The sequence below is a fragment of the Scleropages formosus genome, chromosome 6 (assembly GCF_900964775.1).
Source record: "Scleropages formosus chromosome 6, fSclFor1.1, whole genome shotgun sequence".
Taxonomy (NCBI): domain Eukaryota; kingdom Metazoa; phylum Chordata; class Actinopteri; order Osteoglossiformes; family Osteoglossidae; genus Scleropages; species Scleropages formosus.
In genome coordinates, this window is record NC_041811.1 from 21,872,348 (window position 1) to 21,894,995 (window position 22,648).

The window sequence follows — 22,648 nt, forward strand, 5'->3', positions numbered from 1 at the left end:
AACCCTGACAGATCAGATTTAGTAGCAATGTAGATTTATGTTGGCAAAGCACTTGTTTATTTTGACCAAGACAAAAAGAAATGAATGTTCTGATATGGTAAATTGACAAACTGTGCTACAAAGTTCACCAAAGCTATTAAAAGTGTACAGTTTGTGGTAGCTTTAGGTAAAATTGTCAGGAGTGTCTGCATTTGAAGTGAAGAACCTTTTGTGTGTATGGCCCAGTACATGTACATACCTTTGTGATGTACAGACCCATAGTGAATCTGGTTATATGTAAACCCATTGAATGGTCTTGATTTCACAAAATCTGTTTAAGCCTATTTAAGAATGCCTTGGAAAAATAATAAACATTGTTTTTCCTATTTGAATGTTGCATACTCCCATTTCTTTATTTTTGTTCATTTTAGTGGTATTTTAATTATGGGGAAATACACTGGTAATGCATTTACAAAAGGATAAACATCTATTACCTCAATATCAAAACAATGTGTGTCACTTTGCATGTAATTTTAATGTAACCTAACTTTGCCATTTTCAGATTTCCCTTCATGCTTCTCTTGCTGAAGTGGAATCAAGAAACACCACACAGACTTGTAAATTTTATTGGCAAAATTTTATTATAAAAAGATGGTTGAAATGGATCTATTGTTTCTATGGAAGCACAAGCAATTATACCTTGCATATATAAGTATAAAGTTATTTCAAGTAACTTTGCCTAAAAATTCTGTAGAAATCATTTGACTTGAGTTGCACTGGGTTCTCTTGTATACTGTTGCTTCTTTACATAACTATTACAGCCCAGTACCCTTTCATCACATAACAGTACTGACTAGAAAGCATGGCCTGGAAGGAGACAAGTGTTACAATCCTAACTTTGGTGAATGAATGAAAGATTTATGTAGTATTTGCATTTAAAAAAAAAAAAAAAACTTGTGCCTGCTAATCAGAAAATAAATACTTAACATGTTGGGTTTTTCTTTAGCTGGCATGGAAATGGTGAATATGGCATGTTCCCTTTTCGTGGGTCAAGGATTAGAACACTGAAGTCCTGCTTGGATTTCATGTGCCATGTTGGAAATGTTGTCTTCCCCACTTCTTTTGATCCGAGTCATTGTGGTTACTATGTCTAATTTTCTTGACAGGAACCTGTAGTATGAAAAAGCACATAAGCTTTTGAGAATTCGATTTTTAGATCACGCCTCATTTATACTTAAGACACATTTATCCGTGGCTGACGTAGCCTACTACTGTGGCCAATTTTACAGTCCCCAGAAAATAAGGTTTCTGGTTAAAGAGTACAGTCGCAGGCCTCTGCAGGAATCCTCTTCCTTAATGAGTATTCCACACCATGGTCTAGACCTTTCTCAACTTTTATTAACTTGGTTAAACCAGTGTAAAGTAATTCTCTTTTCACCTGTTCAACAGCATCAGTTTGAAATGAATACAGCTATTGGGTGTTTAATCTGGAGCACCTATACATTTTTTTGCCAACTCCATTAATGCAATACCTTCATTTAAGTTAATTATCATGGAATAGTTTCTCTGGGTAAACATTTTAATCTATAACAATCTTATTTCATGCTGAAATTTAAAATGGCAGTGTGTTTGCTGTAACAATTTAAATTAAAAGCTCAGCTTGAACGCAAACCACTATGTCCTGCAGCCTACGGGTACGTGTGGGTCAGCACACAGTTATGGAATCAAGAACATCTAAAAGGACAAAGTACGGCGGACCAAAGAGACACAAGGTGATGGGATGCAGTGGATGGGCTGCTCACAGGTGCCGAGCCGTTCCTCCAGGAAGCCAATCTGCTCGCTGAGCGAGTCAATGCGGTCTAGCTGCTGGAAGGAGTGGGAGAGGAAGCTGCTCCTTTCAGCGACGCTTTCATCCAGTGACAGTGGGAAGAGGCTGTTAAAAGGAGCCAGAGCCAGTTGCAGCTTCTGTGGAGGGGAAGGGGTACAGTGTAATCGTGTTACTTGCGATAGTGTTTTCGTACTGGGATATTTAATTATTTTATTGGTAAGGTCCAATTGTAATATTTCAGAAACATTTCTCAAGGTTAACAAAAGTGCTGGTACATAAGCCAGCAACATTTTGATTACAACACTTAACTGCATTGATACTGTCTTAAACTAAGCCATGTTTTTATGATGCAATATAGGAATTATGGCAGTGTTTTGCAGGGGAGATGGGAGATTTGTAATATTTAATATCTGCACAATGTGTTTGTGGCATTGAGCAAATGTGTTATTTTAGCTGTAATCTATTGCTCTAACACTTAGGCTGCATTTTGAAAAATACATGGTTCTGGAACAGTTATATTTTGCTCCCCTCTGGCAGATGTGCTGCCTCTCTGCTGGACAGTGGTATTAGTTACATCCACAATTATTAATTTTCTATAATATGAATGAATAGTTTAATTCCCATAGAGCTTATTTAAAAGTGACATCTTTTTTCTGTTCAAATAAAATTATTTTTCAGGCTACCGACTACCTAAAAGGTTTTATAACATACAGTACATGTGAATGAGATATTTTAAAATCTTAAACCAGCAGTCATTTGCCAAATAATTTTTTTCAGTAATCCCTGCAACCATTCCAGTAATCCAGTATAGTAACTGCTTATCCACTAGACATCATGGTGATCTCAGAAACCAGCAGATGTCAAACACCATTGACCGATAGTCGCACACTGCGGGTACAAAATTGCTAGTTTGCCTTAACTACATGTTTTCAGATTTGTAGGAGGAAACTGAGTACAAATATGTCCAAACACAAACTCAGCACAGGGAGTGCAGGGCTCAGATTTCAACCCACAATCCTGGGAGCATTGTCTGGAAATCCGGAACAAGGAGCCTACCTGTTCCAGTAGCTCGACTCTGTTCTTCAGGTTCTGCACTTCCTCTGTCATGTCATCAACAAGTGCCACCTTTCCACCTTTAATACAAAGTGTAGCATACCACGTTACCTCTCTTGAATATTTATTCGTTTATGTTTTTTTCCCCCACTGGCTTCCCCTAGAACCTCAGCCCCGGCTCATGGCCTGTGCTATAGAGATAGGCCCCTGACCGCTGGGCAGCTGTGTTGTACAACTGGATGTTGGCAGTGGATGGATTTATTTCTTACAGTGCAGTTTTCATTCAGTTTCTCAAAAATTTCTGAGAACTGCAATGATATGGTCAATTGAGCTTCCCTTTTCAAAATGATTAATAGCCAAGTGGGATCTCAGAGCTAATCAGCTGGGGACCCAGAGCTGTAATTGCAGACTTGGAATAACTGTGATGACAGGTCTCATAATGGTCACATCTCAAAATCACTGAAAGCCAAATACTAGGCAAAGAAAAGAACAACAAATTGCATTACTGTTTATAGTAATACAGGCCACTGTGCCTTTTTTAGTCAGTCAGATCTGTGTTATGTCTGCTGGCTTTGCCTCAAACATCACCGACTGTCCCCACGGTCTGCTGTGTCCGGCAGAGTCTTTATGGTGATGAGGAGAAGCTGCATGCAGACTGTGGAAATCTAACTATTCAAAGCTCTGCAATGTCTCCCAGATGTTGGAGGTGAGTGAGACAAGGGTGGAAAGGCCACCCCCTGCAAACAAGTTTGGTGGAGCAAGAATGAGAACAGAGTACCCCAGCCAAAGAAAAAGTGGGAGTATGGGGGTGGAGGGGGTGTCGGGGAAGCTCTGTCTTCACATGCTTTGTTCTCGTTAACATGATTTCCATGGTAACCTGCTTTATTTTTTCAGAAACAGTCACTTTGGCTGAAGGTACTGGCCTTCTCGTATTTTTAGTATCAGCAGTACACAATGAGGTAAAGAGTGAGCATATTTTGTGTCATTCTGGGTTCATACACACCCGTTGTTCTGTCTGCTCTCAGTGCTGAAGGAAGAATAAACCTCAACCAATTTATAGAGAAAGAAAACTCCAACTTCTGATACCTAACATGATCATGAAATGTTTCAAGTATGACATTTTTTTCTGCTTCATGACCTACATTTTTTTTTCCATAGAATATATTTTTACAAGTACCCTTGTAAACTATGTTGCATCCTGCCTATAGTGTCTCTATATCCATTCTGTGGCATTTTAGGAATTAAAATCTGAAAAATAAACCACAGAAGAACACCTTATGATTCTTCACAGCACCCACAAGTCAAGATACTAAAGCTGAGGTTGGTAATGCTGTCTTTGGTAACCCTGTGATTAATCTCCCATTCTCAACAGTCTTCTGCAGTTTTTGCATCCAGTCCACTTGGTTTTAGTGAGATTAAACAAGTAGGTTTCCTGATGTATTTTAATAATGAATCATGCCTGGGGTGGAAAAGTAGATTTCATATAAGGTATATTAAAAATTTACAGAACACTGCATTATTTATACACTGTACTGTACCAATCCTGACACCGTAAGTTGTATTAGATAAAGAAATTTGCTGAAAAAGAATAAAAGTGCTTTAATTAGTCTCGTCCATTGTAGTTTCCCTTGGAGGAATACATAGAGTTTGGAAGATGTGCACAAGTGTTGCCGTGTCAGCAGTGACCATCTTGCTGACACCATATACTGTTTATTTACATTGATTATTTAGCTTATGCTTTTCTCCAAAGTGACTTACAGTGTTAAGCTACTTACAGTTATCTATTTATACAGTTGACTAATTTTACTGGAGCAATTCAGGGTAAGTGCCTTGCTTAGGATTACTACAGCTGGAGGTGGGATTCAAGCCTCTGCAGTCCAAAGGCAACAACTCTAACCACTACACTACTAGCTGCCCCCATGTAACATCCAGAATTACATATGAAACTCTGTCAACAGTCAAAATAAATATGTCCAACACAAAAATGAAATTCCAAGTTGTTCCAATGCTTTGGGGGTGTTAAATGCTAAAACAAATGCAGGAAAGGATGAACCTTCAACCCAATCTGCTACAGTCATTGCAAGTAGCAGGAACTGTAAGCACCAGTGAACGTCAAGAGCGCTGGCAAGCTCACACCCAGGACGTGAAGCATTGAGCCCCCTCCAAAAATACCAGTGTGATGTGTGATCCTGACCCACAAAACAAGGAACTTACAGCTGGGAATGGACCCATCGGCGATGGTGCCTGCCACAGTGCATTATTACTCACGGTACGAGTTGAGAGCGGCATAGCGCGTACCAAAAGTAATAATGGACCGTGCAGCTGGCAGTGATCTTGACGTCTTCTATTTTGGAAGTGAAATGTGGTTTCATAAAAGAATACAAATATATTTACTTGCTTTTTGAAGACCCAGGTGGAGAAAATTCTAGTGTTAAATAGAGTAAGGAAAGAGCTGCTCGTAGTGTCTAAAGTAGGTGTTTCAGGCAGTGAAGGTGCAGTATAAGAAGGAGAAATTGAGTAGGCTGTCAACTGTAGTTCACACACATGATCATATTGGTCTTGCTGGACAGACCACAGATTGCAGAGTATGATACTGTCACGTCCACGTCAACGTCCACAACTCAACCGACAGCACTGGACTCTGCTCCAGCACCTGATTAACTGTCCACCCTTTAAAAGACCCTTCTCAGCTCCCACACCTTTGTGGAATCTCGTCAGAGACAACCGCCCTCCTTCGTGACGTCCAGTGCACACTCAACCCTTGTTCTCAGTTCTCGTCCTCTGGTTTTCATCCCTTTGCCTTGTTTCCCGACCACATCCACGGATCTTCGTTTCAACGCCGACCGCCGATCAACCGACTCTTCGCTTCGTCTGCTGACCTCGCCCATGGACCCCCGCTCTAACCCCAACCGCCGACCGACCGACCATTCGCCTGTCCCTGACACTGAGAACTTGCCTGATCCCCTGAATCCAAATGAACGACTCCGCACTTGGGTCCTGCCGTTCCGGTTCTCTCGGCCGCCCATGACAGATACATGTCATCCGTGTATTGTGACGGTAAAGGGCTAACGTGATAGGGTGTTTCTCAGTTTCAATTTCAGTTTATTTTTACAAAGTTCTCATAACCAGTATAACTCAGCACAGTGGCACAGAGCCCTGAACAATAGATGCGAACAGGAAAGTTACCCACGAGCGTAATGCAAAGTTGGATAAGTAAGTCATCTGGTAGCTGATGAGAGGAAAACAAAAATCTCCCAACTATGGAGAAGAGGGATAAAATAAACCTCTGAGTGTCCTGGTGCCAGTAGCTGCCCACCCTTCCTGGGTATTCTGATGAGAATACAGGATGAAAGTTGAAAGTAAAAGACAATGCGAGAAAACTATTTTAAGGTGTAAATACAGGGAAAGTACGAAAGCATAAAAAACTGTTAATCTAAAAACAGATTTATTCAAGTGTTTTTGAAGTCTCGGATTAGTGTTTCTTCTTACTCAGTTAAATATTAAGGCTCTACTGGGCATTAATGTGCTTGTTTGTTTTAAAATTTCTATAGCTCTTGAGTGTGAAAAATAGAGACCCTAGAAAGAGAAGTTGTTTTGGAGACTCAGTCAAGAAACCTGTGGTCAAAGTTTTCACTTGCATTTTTGGTCATGTGGGAAGGAAGACTCCAGAGACTGTGGCCAAGCATTCTAATTCACCATGGAATCCCCAGAAGAAGGGCCTGCTGGGAAACAGTCAGGATATGAGCCTCCCTCTGTTCTTGCCTTGGGTAGCAGTGTTCTTGGCATGGAAATGCCAGCAATTTGGAGAAGCCACAAAGACCTTTCTCTGCATGGTTCTTCAGATGGGCGAGAGTGGAGACAACTGCTCAGTCCACCACAAGCATCAGAGGTTAGTACTAGTCATTAAAAGCCCATGGGGTTGCTGCAATCACTGACTAACATGGAAAACATTTCAGGTCTTTTCAGCATATTCATCCTCCCCTGTAGTATTTTTACCCTGCATTGGTAATCATCTGCTCTGTTGTCCATTAGCATGACTAAAGAGGTCCAAGAGGTTGCTTACCTGAATCACGGATGGAGGGTGTGACCTGACCTGGTCTGGGAGGAGCAGCTGGGCTGGCAGGTGAAGGAATGGTGTGACAGGAGTGGCCATCCCCAGCCAGCTGGTAGCCTTCCTCACAGCCACACTGGTAGCTGCCCGCTGTGTTGAGGCACAGCTGAGAACACGCGTGTGAACTGCTGCACTCATCCACATCTGAGAAAGAGCAGCAAGGTGATATGAAGTGTTGCAATATTTTCAGGTGCGTATTATTGATATTAGTGAACGTAACCATTGCCGATGATTGTATAACACAAACAAACAAGTTCGTACTTTGCCTGCACCGCTAAAGTTTAGCAACCAGTGGGTAAAAAAAACAGTCTGGTGTTATAAATTCCGTAAAGGAAGTTAAACACTCGAAGGCGCTTCTGCTCCGTACCTCTCTGACAGTGTGTTCCTGTCCACCCCATAGGACAGGCACAGTGATTGGGCCTCATGCAGGTACCCCCGTTTGCACAAGCCTGCGCGCACACCGCTGTTTCACAATGGGAAAAGAAAGCGCGCAACGGCTCAGCTCAGCTCACTTGCTGTTATTTAGGAAAACATTGCGCTGAGTCCAGCAGAATGTGTCCAGCTAAAAATACAGCTTGCCATTTCAGCTCTGTGGTACTATGAAATTACGTACAAGTACTTCACGTCTTCTTGAATGACTGAAAACATCTGAAAGGAAGGCCAAACGCTGCCTTCAGACATTAACTCTGCTGTAGCTGCAAAATAAATAAGTTCCACTATAAATGAACACTATAAATAACTGTTCAAGGGGTACTGTGCCCAGAGGAAATCCATCAATTTCTTTAGCTCACATTTTGATGCAAGGAAAGTTCTAACTTCTCTGAAACAGTAAGACTGACGATTGGTACGAGGACTCCATTGTGGTCGCTGCTCTTACCTTGATTACAGCTGTGTGAGTGAAACCTTCGCCAGCCTGGGCAGCACTGCGAATAGGTGTGTGGTACCGGAACACTTTGGCTCGCCTGGCGGTATGACACCCTGTACAACGTCCTGTTGGAAAAGAGATGTGGGTTACCCTGCGGGATACAGCTGTTTCGCCAGTCTTTCTTTTTCCACTCAAGGAACGTGAGAGCCGGCTGGGACGGACCACACCGGTCATTGATACGAACTGGGACCTATGTTTGTTGCAGCTGGGAAAGTAAGCTGATCGCAAAAAGGGACAGGACACTATGGTTTCTCCTACGGCAGAGACTGAGCACCATCTAGATGTTTCCTGGAATCCTCTACAATAAGCACGCAGAACAAACTATGGACTGTCAGAAGACACTAAGAGAGCCCACCGCAGATTGGCCTCATGAATTAATGAGTACCATGAGCCCCAGTTTGGGTAAGAAGCTCCATGTAGGAAGAAGTCAGGAAAGTCTACGCTATTTGGGGAGTGTTGTATATGAGAGGCAGAGCACCGTAAGCCCAAAAATCGACTTGGCCAAGGTAAACAGGCTTTGTGGTCTCTGTGGGCCAGCACTTCATTTCCCGTAGCTGTACAAGTGCTTAGGTTCTGTGAAAATCCTTGCCGCCATGACTCAGTCCTGGATCTGACTAAATGAACCCCCGAGGAAACAAGCTGGCCCCCATCATTCCCCCACTTTGAGCGTCTTGCCCTACTCCCGACCCGTACCCATGGCTCTGTCTCGTGCAAAGGTTTTGGAACAGGGAACAGGTCAGACAAACAACTCAATAAAAATAAACTGTGAGGACAGCATGTCCTTGCACCTTACAGAGGGCGAATGTGGGCTTACTTGTACGTGCTGCAGAGTCGATGTCCCTGACAAAGAGTGATATAAGGCTTGTGGACGGGCTGGACGAAGGACTCAGTGTAGAAAACAGTGTTGAGCTGGGAGCTCTCCCTGACACACACTCTGCGCCTGCATTTGAGTAAAGTCAAAATCCACTGGGAGTTAGTTTGGATTTTCTTCACTCATTCTCCTTTGTCCATAATTAAAACACCAGGTAAACAGCGAAAGAGGGGTGTATTACCCATGGAAAGTGATGACATGCGGCACGGTCGTAACAGGGAGGATGAGCAGGGAAGGCAGAAGAAGGATTGCTGAGTACATCTCTGCCTGCCTCTCCCTCTCCTTCTCCTCAGTCGGGGATGTTTCCGAACCAGGCTAGTGTCTGTGTCTCACATCGATTTTGAGGAAAACGCTCTGGTCACCTGGTAATTCAAAGAGAGAAAAACTGAACAATTTGCATTACCAAATTATTCTTAAAATTATCAGATTTTTTGTTGACCATAATTATGGGCCCGAAATGTACTTGTGTCCTGTCCAGATTGTACCCTGCTTCACGCCTCGTGCTTCTGCAATAAGCTCTGGACCTCTGTGACCGATCAAGCAGTTATTCATAATGAATGAATGAATGAGTACTTATTATGGGGTAAAATGTCAGAAATGCCAAGTTTCATTCTGACAGTTGGGTCAGACCACTTTAACTTCATCTTCCATCAAAGTAAGTACTTTGCATTCAAGTCCACACATGTATCGTGAGTTGTGACAAGTGGCGGTGGTGTGGTCTTCGTGAGCCAACATTGCGTGCACTGAACGCCTCGATGTGTTACGTCACTGTTAGAAACTAATGTGGCTGAGTGTGGCTGGAATGGGACAGTAATGTAGACAAGAATACAGGATCAACACTGTCCTGCCTTTAGGGAAAGCAGAGACAATTTCCAGTGGCTCCTCACACAACTCATCTAGAGACAGTGTTAATAACAAGAATCTACACCAGTGACAGCCCCAGAAAATCAGACATTTCCCAACACTGCAGGCATCTGACTTAAACCATAAGCTTTGCTTTCCTCCTCCACACTTTCCACGACTGCAAGTTGCTTTTGGGATTGTGATAAGAATGGATTTAACACTTTTGCATCATGAAAAAAGCATGGGAAAGTCTAGGCAGCCGTCTTCCCGTGGATGAGCCCCTTCTATCGTCACCCACACAGAGACAACGGGAGGAAGGCTGACACAAAGCAGATAAAACCTTTGTTTGCATTATTAAAATGTGGGATCAATTACCAAAGACTTTCTGTTATCCATTATGTTTAACTGCAAATGAAGAATTTAGGATTTTCAGCATTTACGCTGTCCTGTTTTTGCTACAGTGGGGGGCATGGTGGTGCAGCAGGTTTGACCAAGTCCTGCTCTCTGGTGGGTCTGGGGTTCCAGTCCCGCTTGGGGTGCCTTATGATGGACTGGTGTCCCGTCCTGGGCGTGTCCCCTCCCCCTCCAGCCTTGCGCCCTGTGTTGCCGGGTTAGGCTCCGGCTCACCTCGACCCCGCTTGGGACAAGTGGCTTCAGCCAGTGTGTGTGTGTGTGTGTGTGTGTGTGTGTGTGTGTGTGTGTGTGTGTTTTTGCTACATATCTGATAGCTGAAGTAATCCCTAATTCTATGACTTTTGTATGCCAAGCCCCCCCATCTTGAACTGATTATAGTAACAACCCTGTAACTGCAACATAGTAATGGCAAATTTATGAATGGTTAACATCTGACTCCTTCACGTGGATTCCAAAATTTAAATCAGCAAAAGCTGAATCACTATAAATGCAAATTATCTATAAGGTGGTTACGGTTTGCCAGTTAAAACCTTTAGAAGAGGTTTACTGCTCCTGTTTTCAACGCAGGACCCAGTCTATGGTTCTGCAGGGTGATGTCAGGGTTTAGATGGGCAGGCACATCTGCTGGGTCGACATAAACTCCCAGCAGAGATCATTGTAAATCCAGGCACCGTGTGATGCTGTGTCATTACCACGATAGTCCTCTCGTTGGGGAAAGAGGCACCATCAACAGTCATTCACTCCAAGTGTAGCTGTGGAGGTCTCACGAGACTGGTGGGAAATTTCAGCCAGGCCCCAACTGGCCCTTTGCGGGATTTAATTATGGGATAATGCCATCTTGAATGAACATTTGCCTCTCAGTCTTTCAAAAAAATAAATACATGAAGGTTTTCCCTTACCCCAAATGTTGTCATATTCCCTAAATCTCTCCTCAGTTGCTTAAGAATTTGCAGGATTGTACTGAATTTAAATATTTCATCCATCATGTGCATTCACTTTGATTTTTTAAATGACCCTTCACGCTCTTTTTTTTGCTCGTATTCTACCGTTTTTCACTGTATCAATAAATTACTGTCAGCCCCAGAGGCCATTTGATTTGAGGTATTTAAATGTGGGTGCAGAAATTGAAAGGACAAAACAAAGCATAGTTTGCAGTTTCAAATGTGGAACAATTTTGTGATTTTCCTGGTGCCAAATGGTTTACATTAAGTTGTTTTTTTATAATAATAAGGACCTGACTGACTACCTGCTTAAGAATGGAATTCAGGAAATCTAATATTGTATATGTTCTGTTTCCATTTTTCTTATCGAGTGAAATCTTTCAAATCAAATCTTTGGCACTGTCAGTTGCTGTCACTATAGGCTCTTACATGTGAGACAATGCAGCTGGAGGTTTTTTGCGCTGGGATTGTGCAACAGGCTTTGTTCTCCCAAAGGAGGCAGGGTCTGATTCCTCTCAGGTCATGAGCATCTTATAAGTACCTCCTGCAGACCTGCCAAGTGCCTGCAGGTTACCCATCATCTGCAAAGAGAGACATCTATAACTGGGGGCTGTATCGTCTGAGTGCTGCTGTATGGCATGTATGAAGAATGTAAGAAACCCAAGAGTCTTGGCCAAGAGTCTGAGGAGCGAGTTTGAGGAACCTGCGCTCTACCTTGAATGCCATCTGGTGAGCACTAATTGGAAACAGTCAAACTATAATGGGGATGGAAAGGGAAAAAAGGATGTTTATTAGCTGCATGATTCTCCATTGTAAACAAAAACACCACCTTTGTCATTAAGAAAGAACTGTGGCTGCCTGAAGAACAAGAGGGAATCAGAGTCTCTGCTTCGTTCCCATGAGGCACAATGGGATTTCCAGCTGTTTTTCCAGCTCCACAAAAACCAGGGGTGACTTTGTTACCTGCCTCTTAACTCCTTCCTCTATAATCCAGCTAATCTGCAATTACCACCTAATTCCTTGTTAATCTGCAAAGGACTGGTGTCCCATCCAGACTGCGCCCCTCCAAACCTAGGCCCCAGTGATTCTGGGATAGGCTCCTGACCGCTGTAACCCTGACTTGGACAAGCAGTTAACAAAGATGAGCGAGAGAGTGAACATTTCTAACTAATGGTAAGCATTTTCTCTGAAGAGAATAGCCAGGTATTGTGAGATTAAAAAAACAGCTGTGCTAGAAAAGTGCACATTTGCACAGCAGTTTTATAGAGCTGACATTTCACGACTGCTCTGTATGACTTGAACCTGAGTACTTCTCATGCAGCATCTGGAGTGGTGGGGATATACTGTTGAGAGATAAACCAACGGGCTTCAGGAAGCACCTCTGTAAATATGATACTCAACCTGTACCCTCTGAGCAGAAGCTGTATGGTGGCTGAGCAAGAAAAAATAGCTTCATGCTGCTTTGATTTGTTGTTGGCCCTCTGCCAATGGGGGGGGGGGCAGGGCCAATCCGGTCAGATCCCATTCAAAATTTGCTGTCGTCCAAGGGTCAGCCTGGGAGTATGGACAGCTGGAAGGGATCGGATCCTTGCCGGGGAAGAACATGGCATGGTACGGCTCAGCAAGAGTCACTCTACTCCTATTCCAGCACCCCAGCCCCAACACCACCCCCAGGTGAAAAGTGAGGAGGAGGAGGAGTTCCTTCCGACAGGACTGCTTACTAGGAGCAGAGAGTTCCACTCAGTCTGCTGTGATTGCGCAACGTCAACATGGACATCACTGAAAAACATAATTAAATCACTGTAATATAAATAGTCATTCTCATACTGTCAGGTGCCTCCGAACCTATGCACCTGATTTCAAAATCACCCTTTTACCAAATAATAATCTAATTAAGACAAAATCCCTAGGTCTTTGATTTCATGTGTGTTAATGTGCCATATTTTTTTGCTCTCGAGTCATTTACAAGAATTAGTCAACCATGTATGCATTTGTATCAAAGAGCACTGTGTGTTGAGCTTTGTCTTACTTGAAGAAAGAAAATTTATTAAAGTAGTTTGGTTTTACTCCAGACTAACATTGCTAGCCGGGTGGTCTATTTCTTGTTTGAATTCATGCAATAGAAAGGCAGGTTTACCTACACTAGTCGTTCTGGTTTACTTTATAAAACCATGAGATTGGTTGCCTTTCTTCTGTACTTTAGACACCAATGGAAGCATTGAGCTGGAACTGTTTGTGTTTGGATCCTTTCATCCCTCAAGACAAAAAATCACAAATAAACAGCAGAGCGAGGCCAAGCCCAGCAGATTGTTCAACAAGACTGATCCCTGAACTGCTGAAACAGAACAACTCAGGCCCATTCAACTTGTGGAAAATGGAAATCTATCAGGAATGTGTTAAGAACAGCGGCTGTGTTACATGAAGGGTCTGCCGTTCATTGGTAATGGCACTGGGATGGGGTTTTATTAAACACTCAGGTTGCTGGGTAGACTTGCCAACTGCCAACTGAAGGGTCATTTTCATGGAACCAGGGAACTGTACTTTGATCAACAATGGACAAAAGTCCCCAACTCTGTGATGACAATGAAATTGTCTTTTTCTCTTAATTCCCCTCAGATTCCAGCATAAATTACTAAATTATATTATTTTCTATTAGGATTATAAAGAATGAAACTAAATTAGAGAATAGCATGTAATGATGTTACACCCATCCATTATTATTAACTGCTTGTCCAGTGCAGGGTCATGTTGGTTCGGAGCCTATCCTAGAAGCATAGCGTCTGAGGCAGGGTGTACAATTCATCAAAGGGCAATCACACACACATGCAATATTTGAAGTTTAGAGCTACCAGTCCACCTGAAACATGTCTTTCGACTGTGGGAGGAAACCCACACAAGCATGGGAGAAACACAGAAGCTCTACACAGACTGATCCTGTTTCGAACCCATGTTTAACCTGCAGCCATCATGCCAGTTTCCCAAAAGTTCAATGAACAAATTGCTGAAATAATGGATACTGAACACATTGTCAATTAAAACTACAGAACATGAAGAAAAAATATTACATTGGCCAAACTACTAAGGACTGTGTGAAACCTCCTCTGCTCTGAACTAATAAATCTTTCTTTAATTCTGCTGATGTTTGCAAAAAACAGCAATGGATGGCAATGCAGAGATAAAAATTAAGCAGTGACACAAGAAAGTATACATTATAATCCTTTATGCTTGCATAAACATGTGACTCAAGTAAGCCTAGTTTGTTACCTTCCACTTGCTGCACCGGGGTTCATCGTTCAAGTAGGTGCATAAAACACAGGATAGACAAATCTCGATACTCTCCCACCAATTTTTTTTGTTTAGTATAAGATACAATATTATACAATATAAGATACAGATATAAATATTATAAGTGCATAGGCCTACACTAAAAACAACATGCAATTTATCGAATGAGTAACTTCTGGGTTAAGCAGGTCTGAGCTATGTCTCTTTCTCGTAATGTAATGCATAAATTCTACTTTTGCTGAGATGTCCGTCGCTTTGGACCAAAGCGTCTGCTAAATGAATAAATGTAAATGTAAATGTAAATGCACAGCTGGAATTTGCAGGCAGGACTCAGTCATCAGGGGGCGCTGTTTCACCGGGCACGTCATTAATAAAATACATGCACGTTTTTTCTCGCCGAGCATGAGTTTACCTCGATTCTCTTACCACTCCGGACACCACCGACAACTATGAATGAATTTCATCACCTTCTAGTGCATCAGTGCCCATAAAGTAAATCACAAGTCAAAATATTAGCAAAAATTTATCAAGAATTTTCTCCTCTGCTGCTACAGAGTCAAATATGAATTAAACAGAGTAAAAAATTTCACAGTTTCAAATAGCGAGTAGTAATTACAGCTATTTTTTTTCAACAACAAGTCTCTGGCATCCCTGTCAGAGATAAATATCAGAATGCAGTTTTTGAAGAAATGATACATGAAACTCACTCGGGCAGCGCTGATCTCTGTGAGGCTGGTGGTGTAACTTTAATTCCAGAAACGGCGCCTCCACGGAGATGAGAATAAACATAAAAGGTGAAGCGCTCGCGCTGCGTGTCGCAAATGCGGCGGCAAACTCTGCAAACCAACAAACGCTGAGCGAAAACACGGTATCCCTTCCTCCCCGCTCCTTCTTTCCAACTTCCCAGGCAAAGAGCTCAGATAGTCCCTTCTTTCTTTCTTTTTTTTTTTTAATATTCCCGTTTGCAGCCTCTCAGCACACTTTTTTGCAGAAGATACGAGAGTTCGCGGGGGGTCCCAGCCTACCTCACTACTCCACCCATCGGGCCAGGATGGTACTCCACACACCCAGCGCTGATCGCCACCAGCACCGGCATTTCGCTCGCATTTGGACTCCAAGTCTACAGCCACCGCGTGTGACTATGATGTACTTCTCGAACCGGGAGCTAGATCGTAACACGAAAGAGCAGAACGAGCTCAGACAGCAGCGCGGCGCAGGTTCGAGGTGAGGCTGAATACCCAACACTCCTGCGGTGAGTACACAACATTATTTTCGTCGCACCCTACTCCCGACTACCTCACTGTGTTGTGTTCATAAATAAAGCATACATTCCAATAATTTCATAAGACGCTGCGTACTTTACTGAAAAATGTCGAACACCGACCGATGTCATGACTAGACATCGTTTTTATTACAAAACAAATGCACTCATCATGTATTGTTCTCTCTGACATGATGCACGTCGCTTTGGAGTGAAGTGTTTACTAAATAAATAAAGTTAAACGTATTAACTTTGCCCATTTAGTACAGGGTGTTCTTATGTATTCAGGGTCGAGGCTATATCACCAGCACTAGTAGGATTCGAACCACGACCTTCGCGTGCGCAAGTTTGTACAATAAATTCATACAAGAACACGTTTGTCCAATATTCCTGTATTTGACACGGAATTAGACATACTTCTATTTGAACTCTCGTTACCATTAGTTTCAACGGACGGTATGCGTTCCTGAACCCCCAGTGATACCAATGATTGATTGGCATTTATGAAAAAATGTCGTGAAATCCCATTAAAATGGACAGTTACTTCAGGACTCCACATTAGACTATTAGTTATCGCCACTCAGCTAACAAAACAACTTCCCTTCACTAAATACCCTATAGTTCTGTGTGATTGTCTACCTGCACTCGTAGCTAGTAGAGTGTGTGTGTGTGAGAGAGAGAGAGAGAGAGAGAGAGAAAGAGAGAGAGACGCTACACTCAGTTCTGCACTGATAGGTTTACGGCTTTAGGTATTTTACTGTACTTTTGTGTGTCCACTACTAAAGTCTTGGACAACAGTGTCAGTTATATTTCGATTAATAATCATTTTGACGCGTATATCTGAATGAATAATGTTAGTAAATGGCTCAGCCGTCGGGAGGCGTGTGAAATCCAAAATCCTGTAAACTGAAGTGTGTGTGTGTGTGTGGGGGGGGGGGGGTAAAGAAACTGTATGTAACTGGAATTAAACGCCTGTACACAGCGTCACTAAAGTATACTTTGTAGCGCTGATATAGGACTATGGATTATGCAACTATATTACCAAAAAAAAAAAAAAAAAAAATCTCTGTGTTCCGATTGGTTCCTTTCATTTCCTTTCGTCGCCGCGGTGCCGCCTTTTGAAAAACAAAGGTTCGCGCACTGCACGCTCCGCGTGGGACCGGCGTCCCAGCCCGGACGTGCTTACACATCGTTACTGGGTCGCATCAGCTGCCATCTGTTTAAATGTGCGGCTTCCTTATCGGAGCTCACGTCCCCGCCCTCTGTGTGTAGCGGAGCCATTAGGAGTCCTCCGGGAGGCCTATCAGGGCGTGTGTTCCCGCTCCTCGTCCGCTGCTCCCTTATCGCGCTGACGGAGAGGCGCGCGCGCGCGCGCGCGTACAGTAGGACGGACAGACGGACAGCGTTGCCTGCGACACCGCTGCTCCGCTGTACAACCGGAAGTCCTCATGCTGTGTGTCTGCTCACATAATAATACCCACAACAGCAGAGTCTTGTACCACACGCTTCTTGTTCTTCTCTACGTGGCGCATTTGACAGGGCTGGACAGAATAGCATAGCATAGGATATGGCATAGGATAGGATAGCATAAATAGGACAGGTACTTCATTAAAGTTTTTAACATGTGACACTTAACAAGGTGCACCTCATACTCAAACAGAATATATAAATAGCAAATAATTAGAAACAACAGTTAAAATAATTAAGCGAGTAGACAATTACAAATTACAGTTGCAACAGATGATTAAATGGTTAAATAAGTCCAACACAAGGTCCTTTCCTGTTTCTCTGTGTTGAGAAGCTAACAGAGCCCCGAAAGCACCTCTATGGAGGGGATGTGATCTATTGTCCATAATGAACACTAACTTCCTCCTCATCCTGGCCTCTGCCTCTGCCGCCATTGCCTCGGGGGTCAAAGCCATGATAGAACCCGTTTCTTCACAAACTTGTTGAGTCTATGGTCCTCACCACAAGAGATGCCCCCCCAGCACACCACAGCATTAAAGATGACACTGGCCACACTTGAGCCATCATAGTGCTCTTGAGTTTGGATCTGAAAACTCTAGTGATTTCAGTCCTGAACATTAAACTTAGTAAATGGTAATATTTACTTATTAAGACTAGTTTCTTCAAAGAACAGGAAAGTTTAAGCAAATACATCTCATAGATTTATTGTAATATATATATATATATATATATATATATATATATATGAGAGGGGGTGCGGTGGCGCGGTGGGTTGGACCGCGGTCCTGCTGTCCGGTGGGTCTGGGGTTCGAGTCCCACTTGGGGTGCCTTGCGACGGACTGGCGTCCCGTCCTGGGTGTGTCCCCTCCCCCTCCGGCCTTACGCCCTGTGTTGCCGGGTAGGCTCCGGTTCCCCGTGACCCCGTAAGGGACAAGCGGTTCTGAAAATGTGTGTGTGTGTGTGTGTATATATATATATATATATATACCAGCTGGAGAACAGCACCATTTGATGGAGAACATTGTAATGACCCATCTTGAAACTGCTTGTGTCAGTGTTGGCTTTACAGTTGAAAATTTGAAGTGTTGTGCACTACACTGAACATAAGACGTTATTTCACATTACCGGTATATTATTATCAGTAATAATGACACATGCATGTAAAAATTTAAAAAAACAATTTTTCCCGGTAAAGATATAATTTTGTGCCTACCGTGTCAGTCTGACCTCGTGCGAGGTTCAAGTCTTGCCAAAAGCTGCAGCCATAGACATCAACCACTTGACAGGAGTTTTACCATGTTTTTCCATTGCTTGAATTACTTTTAACCCCATCCCAAATTTTTTAGGTGGTTACAACACACGGTTAATTTCTCGATGTGCCCTGTGAACTGGCTGGAAAGAAATGAAATGCCTTTGGGCGTTTTTCGGTTGCTTTTTATGCGAGATTTCCTGTGGAAGTCAGGAATTGGACGGACAATCCCAAACCGGAATTCCTGTGTGTGTTTCATGCTGATAAAACCTCCTCTGCAGAACAAACAAGCGCCATCCTGCTCAAACTGCTTAATGAATCAAGTTTTCAGAATTTAATACCACACTTTCTGGCATGGAACTTTCTGCGAAAAAAGACTTTTATTATTATTTTTAAGGACTTTGGATACTTGTGCATTGAAATTATGCAATAATTTTTAAAAAATTCAACAAATTATTGCAATCTATTACAGTTATGCCAAGATTTTTTTTCTGATATTTTTGTAAAGTGTGGATTAGAATAAGTTTAATTTATGTAAAGGCCAAAACTGTACTCTCTTATTCAAGTATAGCTCTCATTTCTGTCCAGTAAAGGCCTTGTTTTCAAATGATTATTATTATACAGAGTACACATCAATATGAACATATATATGCAGTGTTTACTCTGTTATTAGCAGAAGTAATTATCTTGGTTAGCGGCACAGCAGCACAGGTCCTGTTTAGAGAGGAGTCTGACAGTCAAGCGTAAGTGTAAAAAATCCCACAATAATACACCTCATGCAATAGCTGCTGTTTAGAAATCTTTAGCTGTGCTTTAACAACAACCAGCTGTATGATGATGGAGATACTGAAATAGCTGCATAAAAACAATCTACCGCAGCTGGTTTATGCAGTGACAGTGTTTATTTCTATTTGATTTATCGGTTTTTGAAATGCTAAAGTATCATTTAGCAGTTTAGCACAAAAATTAAGGTACCTCTGCACAATTGCACCTCCCAGCGAACATCAAGTCAGGAGGAAACCCATGCAACTTCATGAAGCTTTTATATACTTATGATTTTTTTTAGTCCACATTGGTCTGACTGTGCGCCAGATAAACCTCTAATCAGTAATCACAACAAAGTCTTGTTACTGGGGTTACAGAGTCAACAAATGTTTTAGGAATGCATGGCACTTACCCAAAGATGATAGATTTACTTTGTTTGCAATTCTATATTTGCATGCAGGCATTTCATATGTCTGGAGTGTACAATGACAAAACATGAATTGAAATAAAATAAAAGTGAATTTTAAATAAAATGTAATGTAAAAGAAAATTAAAATGTATTGTCTTAAAAGAGGGGGGTGTGGTGGCGCAGTGGGTTGGACGGGGTCCTGCTCTCTGGTGAGTCTGGGGTTCAAGTCCTGCTTGGGGTGCCTTGCGGCAGACTGGTGTCCCATCCTGGGTGTGTCCCCTCCCCCTCCAGCCTTACGCCCTATGTTGCCGGGTAGGCTCCGGCTCCCTGCGATGCCATATGGGACAAGCGGTTCTGAAAGTGTGTGTGTGTGTGTGTGTGTGTGTGTGTGTGTGTGTGTGTTTTAAAAGCTGAATTGAAAGCTAAATTACCTGAGGAATTTGCATGTAAAAGATAAGTATTTAGTAAATGTCAAAAATTAAAACAGTGCTAGGCATTAAAAGAATGAGATTTGACTTAACATTTATTGAACGTGGTAATTTTTTTTTTTTTACTTTTTTGTTTTCCATTTATGATTCCTGACTGTTTAAAGATATGGTGTATATTGGGTTAGTGTTTTTTTCTCAAGAGTCATTTGCGCTTCCATAATGTGCACATTCTATCTATCTGCATGACATTTCAATAATTGACCACAAGTTCCATCCCTCTTGCTGTTTTTGCGGTGATAGCAGAGCGGTCTACGTGATCCGGCACCATGAGAAACCTCTGGCCTGAGTCTGGAGGTGACAGTCAGCACAGGTCAGCCTCAAGGGCGTTGACACCGGCTCAGCTGTCTTTCTTCTCAAGGAATCTTTTTTTCTGGAACACCAGGCCCCCGCTGTGTAATTCTGAACTCTATTTTGCAGATTTGGCCCAGAAAAAAGAGCTGCTGCAGAATTTCCTGTCAGAGAGGAAGAAGGAAGTGGCTGGAGGAGAGAGATTTTGGAGTCTGGTCCCTTCAAACAATGAAAATCTTACTTGCAAAGGAAGCGGACCTACGTCAAAGGAGACCCAATAGAATTCTGAAAGGCCAGCAGCAATGACCCAGCCGAGACATAAGCACATAACTGTTTGACTGAAACCTCTAGAACAGCTCTTTCCACTGCCAGAAAGCATGAAGATCGGTTCTCTCATTCAGAGACAATAGCTGTTCCAAAAAAAGGATTTATTGCAAGGGTTTCCAGTATTGATAAATATTATTGTCATTCATAACAAAGCCAGGTTCTGGGGACATCCCATAGGGAACATCTGTGCTCTGTTTGGACACACATGATTGTGTTTATTTTGATTTCTCCAAATGTGTGTTCACAAATAAGATATTTCAGAAAAGAGCTTGTTACAGTGTATCACGATGATGAAAATAAATGTTAAACTATGCTAAGATTGCAAAAATATTCAGGTTGATTGTTTTTGGCTTTTGAAATGTGTGCACACATGGGTGATGTCTTTTGTGTTTTTTAAAAACATCATCTGATTTACACCAAAAAGGCAAATTTGAAAGATGAGATTTTTTTTCTTTAAAAGGGAGTAGTGAAGCAAGATGAGAGACACAGTCCTATCTAAAAAAGTAATTTTGAGAGAACTATCCATTAAAAAAATAAGAAAGGGCAAAAGTTACACACTGCAGTGTCGCCCTAAGATTTAGGGTCACTATTGTCCACAAACTCGATATGATGTGGTTTGGAATTAGCAAGGTTTGGATGAGTTCTGCAGGAAACTGACACTGGTCTTCTACTAGGGGTTCTTTCAGTTCCGGAAGCTTGACACAGACGGAAACCCCTGTCGTAAACACCCCTACCGACATGGGACCATGGTCCAGCAATTCTGAAGGCCACGGAAAATGGGCTGTTACCTCCTCCTATTCATCCAGCCTCTTTTCATCAAGATCTGACCCATGAACCAAAGTGCTGAAAAAGGGCTGAACAGAAATGCACCATGAGATGCGCATGAGTTTTCAGAGCACTAACTTGCTGCATTGTACTGACTCTTGACTACTTGTGGAAAGAGGGCACACAGACCATACCAGAAACATGTGCCCCACACCAATGTAGAAGTGCCAGAAGCTCTTCCTGCTGGATTCCAGCCTTTGGACAATTGTTGTTCTTTCGGCTGTGGCGATTCTGTATATGTACACATCCATTCATAGAAAATATTTTGTAAGACAAGTTCTCCGACCATCACGTGTTTCTTTGGAGGGCTTTGGGGTAGGAAGGCATGTTGGAGGTTCTTCTGCACTGCCTTCAGAAGAAAAAGGCATTTTCATGCATTTTGGGTTGTTTTTGCCCAGACTCTCCTTGCTGTGGTATTCACGTTCTGTTGTTAAAAAGGCCTCTACATTATATTTTTGGAGGATCTGCTTCCATAGCCTCTACTTTGTCCAGATCTAACCTTTGAGACTCTTAGTAATTTCTGGAGAAGCACAGAAGACTGTGGAACATGCCTGAAATGATTCAGAAGCAACACCCTATTAAAAGCCACCTTGTCTTGATGTGTAGCTGACCCAAAGTTAGTGGGTCACTGGGACTCATACAAGCATGGCTCAGGGACTTATTAGAGTTTTACTTTTAGGCAAAAATCAAAGTCTGGGCATACATGTCAGAGAACTGTTCTGTATCCCAATGAACCCATTTTGTTCACTTGCTGTAGATATTGTTCACAAGTTTTAAGAAGTATGAATAATGCAGTATTTTCCCACCAGTCAGCTGTCATTACTACAGCTGGTGGCGTATACTCAACGTCAGCCACAAGGTCGGCACATCTCTAACATCTGTACTCTAGAGATTATATAAAGGAACACCCCCACCCAGTCACACATCCTTGCTGAGCTCAGACTGCTGACAAGATTTCCACCATGGTGATCCAGACGTGGCACAACTGACCCTTCCTTTTCACCATAAAAAGGCATAACCAAGACTCAGAATATGGCTGCTCGACTCAAACGAATCTGATTTCTTTGAATTTTGAAGATGTGAAGCCGGCTCACCCATGAGGTCCAAGATCTTTTGACTACTTTGCTTCCTTCTTCTGTTTTTACTTTCAGAGAGGAAACGCACTCAAACATTTAACACTACCTAATTGTTCCTTGCTTTTTATTGCTTTTACAGTACTGCCTGAAAGTTTGTGAATCCTTTAGAATATTATATATTTCTTAATAAATATGACCTAAAACTTGAGCAGATTTTCACACAAATCCCAAAACTAGATAAAA

The 22,648-nt window shown here is 42.4% G+C and overlaps 1 protein-coding gene and 1 long non-coding RNA gene across 4 annotated transcripts; one reads left to right on the plus strand and one right to left on the minus strand.

Annotated features, from left to right (window-relative positions):
• Positions 1–912: 912 nt before the first annotated feature.
• Positions 913–18,434, minus strand: egfl7 (EGF-like-domain, multiple 7). 2 transcript variants are annotated; one of them, XM_018736840.2, is made up of 9 exons: positions 18,192–18,434; positions 8,949–9,129; positions 8,711–8,836; positions 7,849–7,961; positions 7,339–7,434; positions 6,924–7,115; positions 2,864–2,940; positions 1,782–1,944; positions 913–1,149 (listed from the first exon to the last, which is right to left on the minus strand). In XM_018736840.2, the coding sequence occupies exons 2-9, from the start codon at positions 9,026–9,028 to the stop codon at positions 1,130–1,132; spliced, it is 867 nt and encodes a 288-aa protein (XP_018592356.1). In that variant the 5' UTR covers positions 9,029–9,129; positions 18,192–18,434; the 3' UTR covers positions 913–1,129. The 2 variants fall into 2 exon arrangements, with proteins under 2 accessions (XP_018592356.1, XP_018592357.1); XM_018736841.2 differs by lacking the exon at positions 18,192–18,434 and adding an exon at positions 14,958–15,088.
• LOC108925094 (uncharacterized) lies at positions 15,095–20,798 on the plus strand. Of its 2 annotated transcripts, none has more exons than XR_001965380.2 (3): positions 15,095–15,502; positions 20,130–20,199; positions 20,307–20,798. It is a non-coding gene; the product is annotated as an uncharacterized LOC108925094 (long non-coding RNA). The 2 variants fall into 2 exon arrangements; XR_001965379.2 differs by having other exon boundaries at positions 20,133–20,199.
• Positions 20,799–22,648: the final 1,850 nt, after the last annotated feature.